Source organism: Microtus oregoni, unplaced genomic scaffold (genome assembly GCF_018167655.1).
Source record: "Microtus oregoni isolate MIOR12 unplaced genomic scaffold, Mior012 000053F_ref0000044, whole genome shotgun sequence".
NCBI lineage: Eukaryota > Metazoa > Chordata > Mammalia > Rodentia > Cricetidae > Microtus > Microtus oregoni.
This window is the reverse complement of record NW_024543829.1, coordinates 12,320,517-12,335,816: the sequence shown is the minus strand read 5'-3', so window position 1 is coordinate 12,335,816 and position 15,300 is coordinate 12,320,517. Positions and strand designations below refer to the sequence as shown.

The 15,300-nt window shown below is 48.3% G+C and overlaps 1 protein-coding gene across 2 annotated transcripts in view; it reads left to right on the top strand.

Moving 5' to 3' along the window:
- Positions 1-12,642: 12,642 nt before the first annotated feature.
- Laptm4b (lysosomal protein transmembrane 4 beta) overlaps positions 12,643-15,300 on the top strand; it is a 56,101-nt gene continuing 53,443 nt past the window's right edge. Inside the window, exon 1 of one of the 2 annotated variants that reach the window (XM_041637600.1) lies at positions 12,643-12,930. In XM_041637600.1, the coding sequence (XP_041493534.1) occupies positions 12,832-12,930 (99 nt within the window). In that variant the 5' untranslated portion in view covers positions 12,643-12,831. The remainder of the gene's footprint in view (positions 12,931-15,300) is intronic. The other variant, XM_041637599.1, reaches the window with a different exon arrangement.

The window sequence follows — 15,300 nt, the reverse complement described above, 5'->3', positions numbered from 1 at the left end:
GCTATTATTATACGGAGGCAAAGGGGTCACCCAGTGACCACTGGGTCCAGTGTTTTGGTAAGTAGGCCACCAGCCTTTTCCATCTGCCAAGGAGCCCCCTCGGCAACTCTTTTTCTCATGCACAGATAGGCAGGAGGGTTTGGTGATCTGTCAGTTCTAAAGTGGATGCGTTCAGTAGAGCTGCCTTGATTCCATCAGAGGCTTTGTCCATCTGTCCATCTGGTTTCCCTCCCCTTGTGGCCTTGTATAGGGGCTGTGCCGACTTGGCAAACCCCAGGATCCGAAGTCTACAGAACCCAGCAGACCCACGGAATTTTCTCACCTCTCCACAGTTGCTGGGTCTGGGGATCCTCAGGCTGGTTTCTTGTCTTGCTGTGGATAGCCATCTCTTGCCCCCCTTGAGTGTGTATCCCAGATAAGTTACCTCAGTCTGGCAGAGCTGAGCTTCCGTCATGGACACACGATACTCTAGGGTCTCCCAAGTTCTGAGCAGCTCCTCGGTGGTAACTTGGCAGGTATCAGGAAATCGTCCACATACTGTGATAGGCTGGAACTATGACGGGTCTGTCGGTACTCACCCGAGTCCTTACGGAGGGCTTCATCAAAGATGGTGGGAGCATTTTCGAACCCCTGGGGAGTAGTCCAAGTCAGCTGCCCCTTGAATCTTCTGGGTCCGTCCATTAGAAGGTGACCAAAGAAGGGCTGACTGACTGGAGCCAGTGATGGGCTGAAGAAGGCATCCTTGAGATCTAACACAGTAGGTACTAAGAAGTGTAAGGGGTAGCACTGTGGGTGAAGGCACCATGGATTATTGACACTGGAGATCTGTATCCTCCTTGACAATTGTTTTCAACATGGTCTTCGGAGTGATTTTTTTTTTTTTGGATTTTTGAGACAGGGTTTCTCTGTAGTTTTTTTTTTTTTTTTTGGTTCCTGTCCTGGAACTAGCTCTTGTAGACCAGGCTGTCCTCAAACTCACAGAGATCCGCCTGCCTCTGCCTCCCGAGTGCTGGGATTAAAGGCGTGCGCCACCACCGCCCGGCTTCGGAGTGATTTTTGGTGGGCGTGAGGGTGCACATGCACACACACATGAAGACCAGAGCACACTTTTGGGGGAGGTTTTTCTCTTTACCCTGTGGGTCCCAGGGAAGGAACTCTGGGTGTGTAGGTCTGGCAGCAAGTACCTTTACCCAGTGAGCCATCTCGCCACCCGATCACCTCAACCATGGGGTTTCCTAAGTTGTGCCTCAACGTTTATGTCCTCTGATAAACATACATTAATAAATATACATTCTCTCCACCCCCCCCCCCCAAGATGAATGATTGTCTTAGTGAATTATGTGTTCAACAAATGGAGTCCATGGAGGGAGGGCACTGTGGAGGTTGGAGGCAGGGGGTGGGGGGATGTTGGAGGTTAGAGGACTTAACACTTCCGTGGAGCCTCCCCTTTAATCCCAGCACTTGGGAGGCAGAGGCGGGCAGATCTCTGAGTTCGAGGCCAGACTAGACTACAAAGGGAGTTCCATCCAGGATAGCCAGGACTTACACAGAGAAACTCTGTCTCAGGAAAATGAAAAACAACAAACACACACCACCTGGGATATTTAGCTATCTAGGAGAGCAAAGGAGGGGGCTCAGTCCACCTGGGCACTAAGGACTGTTTAGCCTGGGAAAAGCTGATACAAAACATTATCTACCTACACAAATTCCAGCAGAAGAAGCCAGGTCAATGTACCCATGTGGTAGAATTTAGCAAACCAGCCAAATACTATGCTGAGCATAGTAAGACATAGGTGACCCCAGGCTCTTTCCAGATGCCGAGAAGATAGGCAAGGAGACACATTCAATATGCTGGTAACTTGGGAGTGCGGCTCAAACCAAGTCTGGTCTTGTTTCCAGTGTGTCCACATTTGGCTCTTCTGTGTCAGGGTCAGCTCAGAAGGAGAGGGGGACTTATGGCAGAGAGTAACCAAAGCCTATACAGTGTTTCTCTGGCTCCCGAGCTTGTAAAAGCCTGGGTTTGTCAGCACCTGTTTGAGTTTCTTTCTCTACACTTGAACCCTCTGACTCACCTCGAGTCTCAGAAGCTGATTTCACTCCCGGGAGCTCTGCAGTTTAAAACAGTCGCCTGGAGGAAATCCTTCCTCCATATTCTCTGAGGTCTGCTGTGGTCAAGGACAGCTTCAATGGTCCCTCTCATGCCCCAGGCTTGCATGGGCATGCTCTCCTCCAGAAGCATGAGTCCTCTGCTTCAGGCAGGCTCCGTGTGCTGCTCTGCGCCTGCTCTGGAGCATCCTTCGAACACTGCTTAGCTGGAGGTCTTTCTTTCTATCAAGGATTCCTTACCCCACACCTAAGCCCTAGGAGGGTCCTCTCAATTCTGCATTTCATAAGATGTACCTTGTCCTAGACGCGACGTCCTGACAGTAAGTGATACCAGTGTATGATTGAGAGGCAGAGGCAGGTGTATCTTAGTAAGCTCGAGGCCAGCCAGCCAAAGCGAGTTCTATGATAGCCAGAATTCTTACACAGAGAAACCCTGTCTTGAAAAACCAAAAAAGAGGAGGAGAAGGAGGAGGAGAAGTTGGGTTTAAGTGTGAAGAGTTCATAAAATAACTTTTTCTCAAAGGGCTTCTGTAAAAGGGCAGTCAATGTAAACAGTGAATAGCCTTAGCAAAGTATGAAAAATAACAAGAACAAATAACATCAAAATCACAAAACCAAAGAAAAATTAAGATAAGCAGCATTCTCTCACTGCAAATTGAACAGCCTGTGGTTGGCCTTGGAGGCACGGTAGGAAGGCAGGCACCAATTGTAACAGTATTTTAAAATGAGTACAACTATCCCTCTTTGGGGCTTTATATGTCATGTTCTCCCCAAGGCTGAGGTATTTCCCTTTGAAAGACCCTACAGACCCCCTCCTCAAAACCCTCAGCTAGCATGCTCCCGGGGTAACATCCTGTTTGCTTTAAAAAAAAAAAATTCTCCGGATCAGCAGCCAGCCTGCTCCCGTAAGAACATCCCATGTGCCTGAGAGAGCAGGAGATAGAGATAGGAAGACTGCAAGGCAAGATGTCAATAAGATAGGATGTCAACAAAGCAGGTTAGCTATAAGATAGGAACAGGATGATTGTTGCCAGGCATCCATGCTGAGAGAGGAAACCATTCGTGCCCCCCCCCCCCCCCCCCCCCCGCTGCATTCCGATAACCACGCTTTTGCTTCTGTAAACTTGCTTTTTGCTCTTCCCTATAAAAAGCCCGCCCTCCAGTTGGCAGGTGCGCAAATCTTCCGAGAGATCTTGCTGCCCACAGGTACCTGTGTCTACTCAATAAACCTCTTGCAATTTGCATCCGTGCGGTCTCGGCCTGTTCCTTGGCGTTGGGGAGGTCTCCTCCCGAAAAGAGGTCCTCGTCGAGGGTCTTTCACCTTCTTGGGAATTCACAGCTTCAAAGGGGTGTATCTTTCTGAGCAGGCCTACATCCTAGGGCAAAGAATGCATGCTTTCAAGTTGTCTGTGGCTTCCTTAGGCTTCCTCAGTTCTCACAAAAGGTGCTGTCAAGAAGGAAAGGGAGTCCTTCAAAAGTGACTCACATCACTAGGAAACCTCAGGTTTCTATGTCCTTTGCTTTTAAGGCAGTGAAAGTCAAATAGTCAGTGCCTAGCCAGGGACTGTCCATGCAACCCTGGGCCTCACATCCTAGGTGCTTTTTTATGAATGCCTTGAAGCTAGTTTAGTTGGTTCTACAGCTACCGGTTTCAACAGAAAATAACAACAAACACTGTGTATGTCTGAGACAGAACATTAAATAACCATAATGTATTTCCATGACTACATCAGTGGAAAATCCAGCCTAACTGAGGAGTGGGAACCAGGACTGTGTCCTGGCCTCTGTGGGCCTAGACCTGGCTCACAGGCAGGAGTGGGGTCACCTTGGGGTCCTCTGCAGGGACAAGGTGAGGTAGAACCTGCATGTAGCAGGCTGAGCAGTCATCCTGAGCCCCCACAAGTTAGGTTACACGCAGACTCCCAGTTTTCCTTCCGAGGAGCTCCTGCAGAGGCCATGATCTCTGACCCTCTGCAGCATTTGGGCTCATGCAGGCGTCTATCCAAGGGATACAAACTTCTTCCATTCAGAAGACAGGACAAGGAGCCAAGGTCAGGAACGGTGACCTCCTGACATAAACTATGTGACCAGAGGGATGTGGAATTCACGTCCAAGTTCGGGCCTCCTAGGTTTTGGGTCCCTGTTGGCCTTGTGCAGCCCCTTGAAGAGCCCAGTTCTGACCTTCACTGGGATTCCCCTGATGTGCTCAGACACACCTGGAACCAATCAGAACCAGCTCGGGGAGATGGATTCACAGAGTGGGAGGAACATAAGGTACTCAGGATTGCAGATAGAATCTGAGGTCCAGATCTACCGCATCTCACCAGGCTAACCATGGCTCATCGCTTTCCTTCCTATGCACAGTAGGGGATATCCAAGAAGCACTGTCTCTGCAATGGCAGTGCTTTGCCTCAGGCCAACAGGTGACCTGAAGCCTGAGCAGCTCAGCCAGTTCTCCTCAACAGGAGCCAAAGCAGGAGACCAGGCTCTGAGAAACTGCCTAGAAGCAGGAACCTTGCCCGGGATCAGGAAACGGTGAGGTTGCCACCTGCAGTGTGGTGGGCTCATTTACAGCAGCCGCTGGACCACCTTACAACGGCTCCATTTGTGCCTGGCTGTAGTAATTTTCATCTCTATTACAAGTTTGGGAGCTACCATTGCATGGGAGGCACAGTTAGGCAAAACATTATGCGGTATAAGACTACTTTCAGAAAAAAAAAGCAGGTTCTATGGCTTGGATCTAGAACGTTCCCTCAACAGTCCCTGAGGTAAAAGTTTGGTTGTGGTCGAGGCAAGACTTTGGAGAAGTGGGATCTTGTGTGACCTTAGGTCAGTGTGGTTACTACCGTCCAAAGGGCGGTACGGGGATTTGAACCCCTTTCTCTTCCTGTCTTTCACCTCCAGACTGTGAGCGGAGTGGTTTTATTCCTGCACAACAGCTGTTCCCCACCATGGCCCAAAGAAACCTTTAAAGGAGTGAGCAAAAGCAAACCTTTCTCTTTTTCAGTTGGTTACCTGAGATGGTTCCTTCTGAGGAAAAGCTAACCGACAGGACCGGTTCCTCCGTGGAAGGCATTCTCTCCCGCTCTGTGCTCTCCTGAAGGCAGTCACTGGGCATAGCACAGTGGGGACTGCACCACGTCCTCCTGGTGGAGGAGCTACCGAAACTATTTGGAATTTTTCTGCACGGAGGATTTGCCTCTTCTCCCCATTTTGTTTATTTTTTTTTCCAGTCATTTGTTTAGATCAGAATGGATTCCAAATGTTAGCACAGTTCGTTTTTTAAAAGAGCAATTTGTGATTCCCTCCTCATGGGTAAAACTGGAAAGGATGCTAAAATAAACATCTTGAACAAAATGACATCAGCCCCATTTCAAAGTTCCTCTCCGGAGTGTGCTAAATCCTGTGTGGCTAGGAACGTGGTATAGGAATTACATCATGCGATCTGAAATGGTTGACTAACTAGACAAAAATTCCCTTGCAAAAACTTCCCAAGGATTTGTTTAATATAATCTAACCTAAACTTCCGTTTCAATAGGGAAGCAGGACTTAAATGCATTCTTTGTTTCTGCTTGCTATTTAAATTACAGCGGATGACAACACCTGCTCTAGACGATAAAAAACAAAGCAAACAGCCGTCTGGGTGCAGGAGGCTGCCTGTGTGGCCCAGACTGACACACTGACTGCACACACAGGCTTCCTGGCCTCACAATCCTACTGCCCCAGAACCAGCTCAGACTAGCAAGAAGCCCCTGGTGGTCAAGGCCATGGCTGCAGGCAACATCTGGTCTTCAGTCACAATTAGAGGCCATGGTCTCAGGGCACAGAGTCCATGCATTTCTGGACTTTTGAAGGTCTCCAACCGCTGCAGAAAGGGAACAGTCACAAACAAACACGAGACCACCCAGCTCCATTTTTAGGCACCACTTGTGATATGGTAGGATTGCTATTCTCACTCCTCTGAAAGCTGCACTGTGCTTTGGACCAGTGTTCTCCCTCACCAAGCCTCCCTTCTTTATCAGTTTTCGGAGGTGAGGTGGTATAGGGTCAAACTCTAGTGATGTCATGGATTAGCTGTTGAGCCCCTGGACCGGTTGCTTGGCCTCTCTAAGCCTTAGAGTGTAAATTGACTAGTTCAAGTGACTCCAAACGCCTTCTTCCATCTGTGAAATTTCACGACCCCATTAAGCACATAAAGGCTCCTAATTCTGCAGTTGGGCACTGGCGCTCTTCTACAGGCCCTGTGGTGTCTGCTGCTGTCTCACACCCCGCCTATGGAGAGAGGACACTCTTCTATCTGCCCTGCGGTGTCGGCTGCTGTCTCACACCCCACCTATGGAGAGAGGACACTCTTCTATCTGCCCTGCGGTGTCGGCTGCTGTCTCACACCCCACCTATGGAGAGAGGACACTTCTACAGGCCCTGTGGTGTCGGCTGCTGTCTCACACCCCACCTATGGAGAGAGGACACTCTTCTATCTGCCCTGCGGTGTTGGCTGCTGTCTCACACCCCACCTATGGAGAGAGGACACTCTTCTACAGGCCCTGTGGTGCCTGCTGCTGTCTCACACCCCACCTATGGAGAGAAGATGCTCTTATATAGGCCCTGTGGTGTTTTTCACAGGTTTTCAGCTATGGTATAAACCCTCAAACCATGCTCCTCTGGTGTCCCATTGGCCCTGCTTTTCCTCAAACTGTCCCTGACACTGCTGCTGACAAGATTGGCAGCTGTTTTCAATTCCAGCCTTTGTTCCCTGCTGCGGCTTCAGGGCAGATCACATCTCTAGGTCTCTCATTATTTTGCTTAAAACCTCTGCAGCTCAAAAATTGTAGCTTTTCCATACAACATGTAACTGCTGCCATTTTAACTGAGAGCCAGGTCAGGTGACCGTGTCCTGCCGTCTTTACTGAGGTATTTCCTGCCAGAAATACTCATCCTCTTATATCTGCATATTTCTTTCAGCATAATGCTTTCCGGGTTCATTCACACCGTAGTATGAATTTTATGTTCTTGTTGTGGCTACTATTATGGGATGAATAACTGAGCCAAGCTACTCTAACCTTTAAACAAAGTTGCTTTGGCCTCAGGCATTAGCTCAGCACAAGGCCTTACTGCCTCGAACAGAACCAGAAAGAGTTCTGTTCATAATCAAGACCAGCTGTAATCTATGTTAGGTCATCCTGACACCACCATAGAGAACTACATTCTTGAATCAGCAGACTCAGACAGAGTGACCCGTGGTGACCCATGCCTGCTTAACACAGATTGCCAGTCTCTAGAAGAGACAATCCACACAGCAAACTCAGAGCTACTGAGATGTCTGTCTCACCATCCAGAGAGGATTATTGCAGGGGTGTCTACATGACAAAACCCAGGAACTAATCAATCTTTCTTTCTTTCTTTCTTTCTTCTCTCTCTCTCTCTCTCTCTCTCTCTTTCCTCTCTCACTTTCTTTTTTGTTTGTTTTTGTTTCTTCAAGACAGCGTTTCCCACTCTGAAGACCACGCTGACCTTGAATTTACGGAGATCCACCTGCCTATGCTCAAATTTAAGGCCTGCACCACCACCTCCCACCACCTTACAACAACTTTCCTTTCCAACTGCAATAAAACAGCTGTCTTTCTCTCCCTGAACCTTGACCTCTTCTCTGGGAACTCCCTCCGCATGCTGGGATGTATGTGGGTGTGCATGCCTTCTGTAGAGCAAGCTAGGGGAATAAGCCGGTCCCCTTGGCTTCTGAGGGGCTGGGAATTTTAAATAATTCTCTACATTCAAGAACGAAGCAGTTGTCATTATCCCCCAATATTATGCATGGGAGGAACTAGTCTGATCTTGGGTGTAGTCACATTGCTAACTCCTAAACTGAGAGCCTGATAAGAAAAGCAGTTGGTGGGTTGGAGAGATGGCCCAGAGATTAGGAGCCCTGGCTGCTCTTCCAGAGGTCCTGAGTTCAATTCCCACCAGCCACATAGTGGTGTACAACCACCACAACCATCTATAATGGGATCCTAAACCCTCCTCTGGCATGCAGGTGCAATGTTCATTAAAAGAGAAAATCATCTTTAAAAAAGACAGTCGGATCAGGGTCTTAGCCGACTGTAAAAGGGAGCTGGGAATTTTCAGTGTGTCAGGTATCAAGTCCCTGTGTTACATTCTCTGTCTGAAATACCTAGAAGGGTTTCTGTTTTCCTGACTGGGCTCTGACCAGTACAACTATAGCTGATCGCAATCCAAATCTTTGGACACTGATGGATTGTACAGAGTGCATATTAACATCACTATTAATCAGGATCTGTTGGTTTATTGCTAGTCACATGACCTGCCACTAATGACTGCATCTGCCCATCTTCATATCTCTCGTTATTTTTCCCCTCGGAGGCAGGGATTGCATCTCCTGCACTTTGTCTCTCAGCCTCCAATACAGTGCTGACCAAACCCCCAATATGTGCTTTAATGACTCTGTGATTAATCACGAGGCCTCTGAGGGTACATCAATTTGATGCGTTCATGTTGGCTGCAGCTCAGTCTGGAGTGCCTCACAGTCCTGACCCTGACTGGGGCAAAATCACATTCTAATGGTGTTCCATCTCCCCCAGCCCCCCAACACACACCCCAGACAGGTTTTTCTGTGTAGCCCTGGTTGTCCTATAACTCACTCTGTAGACTGTGGGGCCCAGCTATGATAAGCTAAGTATGGACAGGTCACCCAAAGGAAGTTCTTTATTTCCAACCATTATCACCTGCCAGAGGTGGTAATATTAAAATTTAATAAGAGGCCTGAGTCTAAATAGTTTACCCCGAGGCAATACCTGGTTATAGGATCCGACCACTGCCCAAGAAGAGACCATCCAAAGGAAATGCCTAACATTGCAACCTGTAGATAGGATCACCTGCCAGCACACATTCACCAAGACAACCCTAGACAAATGTCAGCCAATCAGGGGTCCTGAACCTCAGAAACTCCTCACCCCCACCTTTACTACTATAAAAACCCAATTCTAATTAAGCTCAGGGCTCTTCGGATATTTCAATATGTTGGACATGTGGAGAGATCGAGTTTGCAAACTTGATTAAAATAAAGACTTTTTGCTTTTACATACGGGACTCTTGGTTTCCTTGTTGGCTTTTGCTGGGCATTGTGGATTTGGGCATAACAGGTTGGCTGTGAACTGCCTGCCTCTGCCTCCTGAGTGCTGGGATTAAAGGCGTGTGCCACCACCGCTTGTCTTAAAGTTTGAGAGTTAACACTGGCTGCTAAGTCCCATGGACTGGAGATTGTTATTCTGCTGGCCATGGTGGTTGCCAACCACCTTGCAACATCCTTCTCCTCTCTGGACTTTGCGCCCTCTGCCTTTGGACCCCAAATTTTGAGTTAAGTGTTTCTACAGCCATAGGCTTGCCAGCTGTGGCCCTGGCATCTCCATCTCCCATCCTGGTTCTTTAGTCTCTTCCTCAGGACAATTGCAACTTAACCTACAGGTCACTGTCGCTGTCCTGGCAGGAATTAGTGCATTCTAAAGAGACGCTTGTGTCTCTTGGCTTATCAGACTATAAAACAATGGTCCCTTTCAAACTGGAATTTCCCCAGGAATCTCGTGCTGGGGGGAAGGAAGAGGCTTGAAACTGGTGCCAGTCGGAGGAGGAACTTGTCTTCTAGAGAAAGAGCTCATACAACTTGTCAGGCCACTTTGCAGGAGACAGAGCAGAGACCATGATGGGTAAGGTGCCAGCTTGCCTGCTTATTCACACTGCACTGGCCTTCTGCTTAAACCTAACCTTCATTCAGGCTCCCAAAGGTGGATTTGGGGGTGCCACTGGACCTCTTTGTCCCTCTTCCCAATGCCACATTGAATAAATCTCCTTTTTATGTTTCTCATTAGTATTTGCCAATGTAATTGTCCTATTGCAGACTGGTGGTCAGACCTTGCTTGTCAGGGCTGCTAGAGACCAGGTTCTGACCCTAACAACTGCTGTGACTTCAGCACCTCTGGGAAGCCCTCCATGATCTCCCCAAGGCTTTGATGTGGATTTCCAAGATATGCAGTGTTCAACACACACAAGTGCCTAGCCTGCTTTATGTCCTTTCGTGTTTATTTCTCTGTGTTCCTCCTCAGCTAAACTGTGAGCTCTTTGCTATTAGTGGCTATTTCTTGCTGTGAAATGGCAGCTGCCCTGGGCTCCAAGGATGGTTACTCCCAGATACAAGGAGAAAGACACTTCCACAAGTGACCTATCATAACAAGCTGTATATTTTAAGGTGCTCAGGCACTGGCCAGTCTGCTGTCTCACCCTAGACTGGGATTGAGAGAACACGGTCGGGATAGCTTTTTAAGGTCCTTTTATGGGGGGAAAACCCACAAGGTTAATAAAGCAAACAAACAAACAGCAACAAAACCAAACACAACACAAGTAGCTGCTGGTGTGTTTACAGGGGTGAGATCATGGGCGGTTAGAAAAATTATAATGAAAAAGCAAGAATTTCGGCCAGGTAGTGGTGGCAGTATTGAGGCACACGCCTTTAATTCCAGCACTCGGGAAGCAGAGCAGGTGGATCTCTGTGAGTTCGAGGCCATCCTGGTCTACAAAGTGAGTTCCTGGACAGCCAGTGCTCTTACACAGAGAAACCCCTTCTAAAAAAACAAACAAACAAACAAACACAAAAGAATTCTATAGAATGAACATGCTAGAATATACATCACATAGGTGGGGAGTCATATGTCATGGGGTTGGCAATCATAATTCAGTGTAGATTCAAAAACATATTTTGCAAGACACATCAGGTACTTCTTTTATTTTTTTTTCTTCCGTTTTTTGAGACAGGGTTTCTCTGTGTATCCCTGGCCAGAAAGTTATTCTTAACTAGAACTGGAAACTAATCCTATAGGGTGTGGTAACTTCACAACGTGACCCCTGTTCTGAACTGAAGCCAACATGGTCCCTCAGAAAGTCCCAGACAAAAACAAAAAGGGAGTAACCCGGCTGTCTCCAAGTTTCTGGGGAAGCCTCAGTCCTTTTTGTTGTTGTTTGTTTTTTGCTACCCTGGAACTTACCATGAAGACCAGGCTGGCCTCAAACTCGCAGAGATGTACCTGCCTCTGCCTCCCGCCTCCGAAGTGCTGGGATAAAAGGTGTACGCCACCATGTCTCTCTCAGTTCTATTGTATGCCAGTAAGATCATCCCAAAGACACTGTAGAGGTTTGCTTTACTAAGCTTCCCCTGTGCACATCTTTCTCCAGCTAGCTTCTACTCTATATTTTAAAATCTATAGCAATTTGGCAAACGTGACTTCATATCCTGAATAGTAAATTTTCTGAAATATAAAGTTTGTTTGAATTGATGTGTCATTTGCTTAACAAATCTGAAATTCTGGCGGGAAGAGAGCGGTAACTATGACAGTTTACCAAGGCTGTGAACAGTCAGCATCTTTCAATGCACTATTCCCCATCTTATATTTCCGTTCCCTTTTTGAGCACTAATGCTTTTCCAGCTTTTCCAGTTACAAGTGGCTGCGGACACAATTATATACTTTTTTTTTTTTTTGCAACCTTGAGGCCGAAGCTCATAACTTCTTGCAAGCTAAGATAACACTCTGCCAGGAGAGGAAATCCTTAGCTCGTAAAGATCCCAAAGAGAAAATTATCTCTAATGTAGTAAAGAAAAGTAACAAATACTGAGCTTTTCCAAGTCCTCCCACAGTAATAGCTCCGCTCAGGGACCTGCATTTGGTAACCCTGGGGATAGAACCTACGTTTAAACTATAAACCAAGAGCGTGGTAGGTGCATGTCTTTGTGAAACTAACCAATCTTATTTGACATGTACTTAAATTTAAATCGAACCCGTTTTATTTCTTGTTCCAAGTCTGAAATAAAACTTTCACACGGACTTTTAATCTCATTTATCCGAGATTCTTAGCTATCACTGTGGTCAGAGGCTAAACCTTGGATGCGAGCCTTCAAGACAAAACACGAGCTGGAAGGAAGTAACCCCCACCCCCATCCTCTGGGCTCTTCAACGCAGTGTGTTGGGTCTTGCAAAGATCTCCCGGCAGTAATTGTTTCTTTAGAGCTTCAGTCATTATTAAAAATGCTACCGAAGCACAGTGAGGATGCCCTTGACACACATCCTATTTTCTGGGAAAAGATTGCTACCGGAGTAATTGAGCTGGGAAGCTGAGACAAATTGCTCTCAGCGGGTTCCGCAGTGGTTCAAAGTACCGCAGTTGACTGGAATCATACATGCCACGCGTTTCCCTTCCTCCAGTTTGCAAGATAACTACGGTCCCAGCACGGCATTCACCGATTATCTGCAAGCTAGATTCGAGGCAAACACAGTCGGAACGAATCCGAATCCCAAGCAAAGTTGCACCCATGGCCGACGAAAATCCCTGGAGCCTCCCTGAGGGTCCAGCAACCCCGCAACTACTTGCGCAGCGTGCCCGGCGCCCGCAGCTGGCTGGAGCCCGCGGTGACATCACGAGCCCAGGCAGGCCACGTGACCCAGGCCTCGCCTCCCCCGCCCCCTCGCGTCGCCGCGGTCTTGGAGCTCAGTGTCCCGCCGCAGCCGCCACTCGGAGCTCTCGGGACAGCGCGGAGCCAAGGGCCGGGGCGAGCGGGCCGGGGCGTCGGAGCGTGCGGGGGAAGAGGTCCAGGAGCGGGCGACCGGGCTAGCGGAGCCGGGACCGACGCGGACGACGCTCTCGCAAACTTGCGCGCGCGTCGGAGCGATGAATATGGTCGCGCCTTGGACGCGGTTCTACTCGCACAGCTGCTGCCTGTGCTGCCATGTCCGCACCGGCACCATCCTGCTGGGCGTCTGGTACCTGGTGAGCGCGGCCGGGCGACGAGGGGGCACCCATCCCGCGCGCTGCGCAGCCGGCGCCGCGAAGTCGCTTCCAGATCGGCCTCGGCCTGGGGTGCCGCCCGCGATCATCCGCCTAAAGTTGTATTATTAGAAAGTTAATTCTCGGGGAGAGCCGAGCTGCAGTGGCGGGGGTGTGGGGAGGGGCGCGGGGGCATGGGGAGGGAGCGCGGGGTCCTGGGGGTGCGCGGCGGGCGGGTCCACCCCGGTGCGGCTCTGCCGTGAGTTCGCGCCCCAGCAGAAACGGTTGGGAAGTTCTCGCCCCTCTTGAGTGGGTTTTCCCGCACATACTTGTTTTAAAGCCTTTACACCAGGAAGGCGCCGTCGTGTGACTGCGTCCCAGTCGGCCTGGAGAAGCCATTTTACACCCACTCAGGTTCCTGCCCGTGGACAGGTGATCCCTCTAAGCCGGCACGGCGGGCAAATGCAGTTTTTAAAATGGCTTTTCAGGTTGGCGCTATTAAGGTCTCATTTGTATAGAAAACAAGCGGCGATTCTCGTGGGCAGCCTGATGGATTCTTGCGCTGTGGCGCTACCCTTAACTGATAGTTGGCAGCCCTGGACTGCACCAGCCTTGAGTCGATTACTCTGCATTTGGGGTTTTGTGACATCATTTTTGGGAGTTAGATCCGAGCTCCTTTGCAGTGAATAACGCTGCAAGACGAAGAAGTGCCTTAAAAAGTGATAGTTATGTGGCACATATAACTTTTTTATGAGAATGCATTCTTATCTCCCTCAGCACGAATCGTCTTTTTTCTTTTGGTGGCTCGTATTTAATATTTGATAGCTTAAGAAATATGTAGCATATCGAATTATAAACTGCCTTGTGCCATTTTAAGCAAAGCACTCATTCCCCTCCTGGTGATGCTATTGTGCTATTTATAGTCTCAGATTTCCTTTAGTTGGACTCATTATGGCCACATAATAGAAATTTTTAGCCTTAAAAGCTTTCCAAAGATCGTTGATATGTATGGGTTCTGACTGTGTAGTGTGAATGCAGATTGAACATTAGTGCATTGGCTCAACCCCGAGTTTTCTGAAAGCCAAGGAATTCGCAGAAATTTAAAATCAGATTTTGAGTAAGCAGTCTCAAGCAGTGCTTTTGCGGATGGCCAGGGCAGACAGTCGTCTGCAGATGTCTGGGTCTTCCTTGGAAGAGTTCAAATCTGCAGGCTTGCAAGTGCATCATCGGTGGATGCAATTTGTAAAATCTAGGGCATTGCATTAGGCAAATGTACTACATGATCTCCAGGAGAGATAAATCTACTTGAGCCCTGCAGTTGGCAGTCGTCCAGCCAGGCGGCATTGGTGATAAAAGCCGAGATCTCCTCAGGCTTCCTCTCCCGTAGGAACCTGCCCTTTGTGGGGTATGTGCGCTTGGAAATGAGGCCTTTTGCAAGATAGCGTCCAAGTAGACAGGAAACCAGGGTGAAGTACTCACCATGTTTCTGCAAACATCTTTATTTCACAAGACTATTGAAAATTTCTTCAGTAGTTGAGTTCCTGTATAGCTTTAAATATAATTTGGTTTCCTAAAACCTTGATTTCCATTTTAAAAGGCTGAGGTGGGTGGGGGTGTAAGGCCTAAGGAAAAACCGGCCCTCCCCCTCCTTCCACAACACCCATTTCTCTCGGCGTGAGAAAGGAGAGTTTTCTGGGAAAGACTAAGAGTGGAGGGGTTCAGATGAGAGCCTGCGGTAGACCGTGCCAGATGAAATTATCGTTTTCTGCGTGTTTTCTAATTGCTGTTTCTTATCCTGCTGTTTACTAACTAGGTCCTGCATACTACGTAGTGTGCTCCCTAAGCTAAACTTAAACATTCCTGGTGAAAACGGAGGTTAAGAGCTTTCGGCTTATACACGGTCCTTGGTTTCAGCTCAAGAGCTAGCTGGCCCTCCCCCTGCCCCGTTAAACCTTTAAGAAGTCGTGGTTTTGCCTTGACTATCAAAGGTTTCCAGAAATAAAACTTTGATTCAGCTATTAGGGGTTTTTCTTTGTTTTTTATGAAATGGCCATCCGCGTACAGTGAGATCAGGTTGTTCTTTGTATGGTTCAGTAGCAAATGTATGTTCCTGTCTGACTAAAGAAGGTTTTAAGGTTTTCTTTTCCTCTTTTCTACCTGGTCCCAGCTCAGCCTGTCACCGACGGGGAGCCGGTCACTTTGCACAGATTTTACTGTATGCACTTGTATTCTGTTCCTTTCCCTTAGCGTAACTCGGCACCTCCTCCTGTTGGAATGTATGAATGGTCTATGTTTGTTGCTTCATGATGTTCTACTAACACACCTTATTTGTCTGTTCACTGGATTGAACAGTTTCTAGTTTGGGGGATGCTG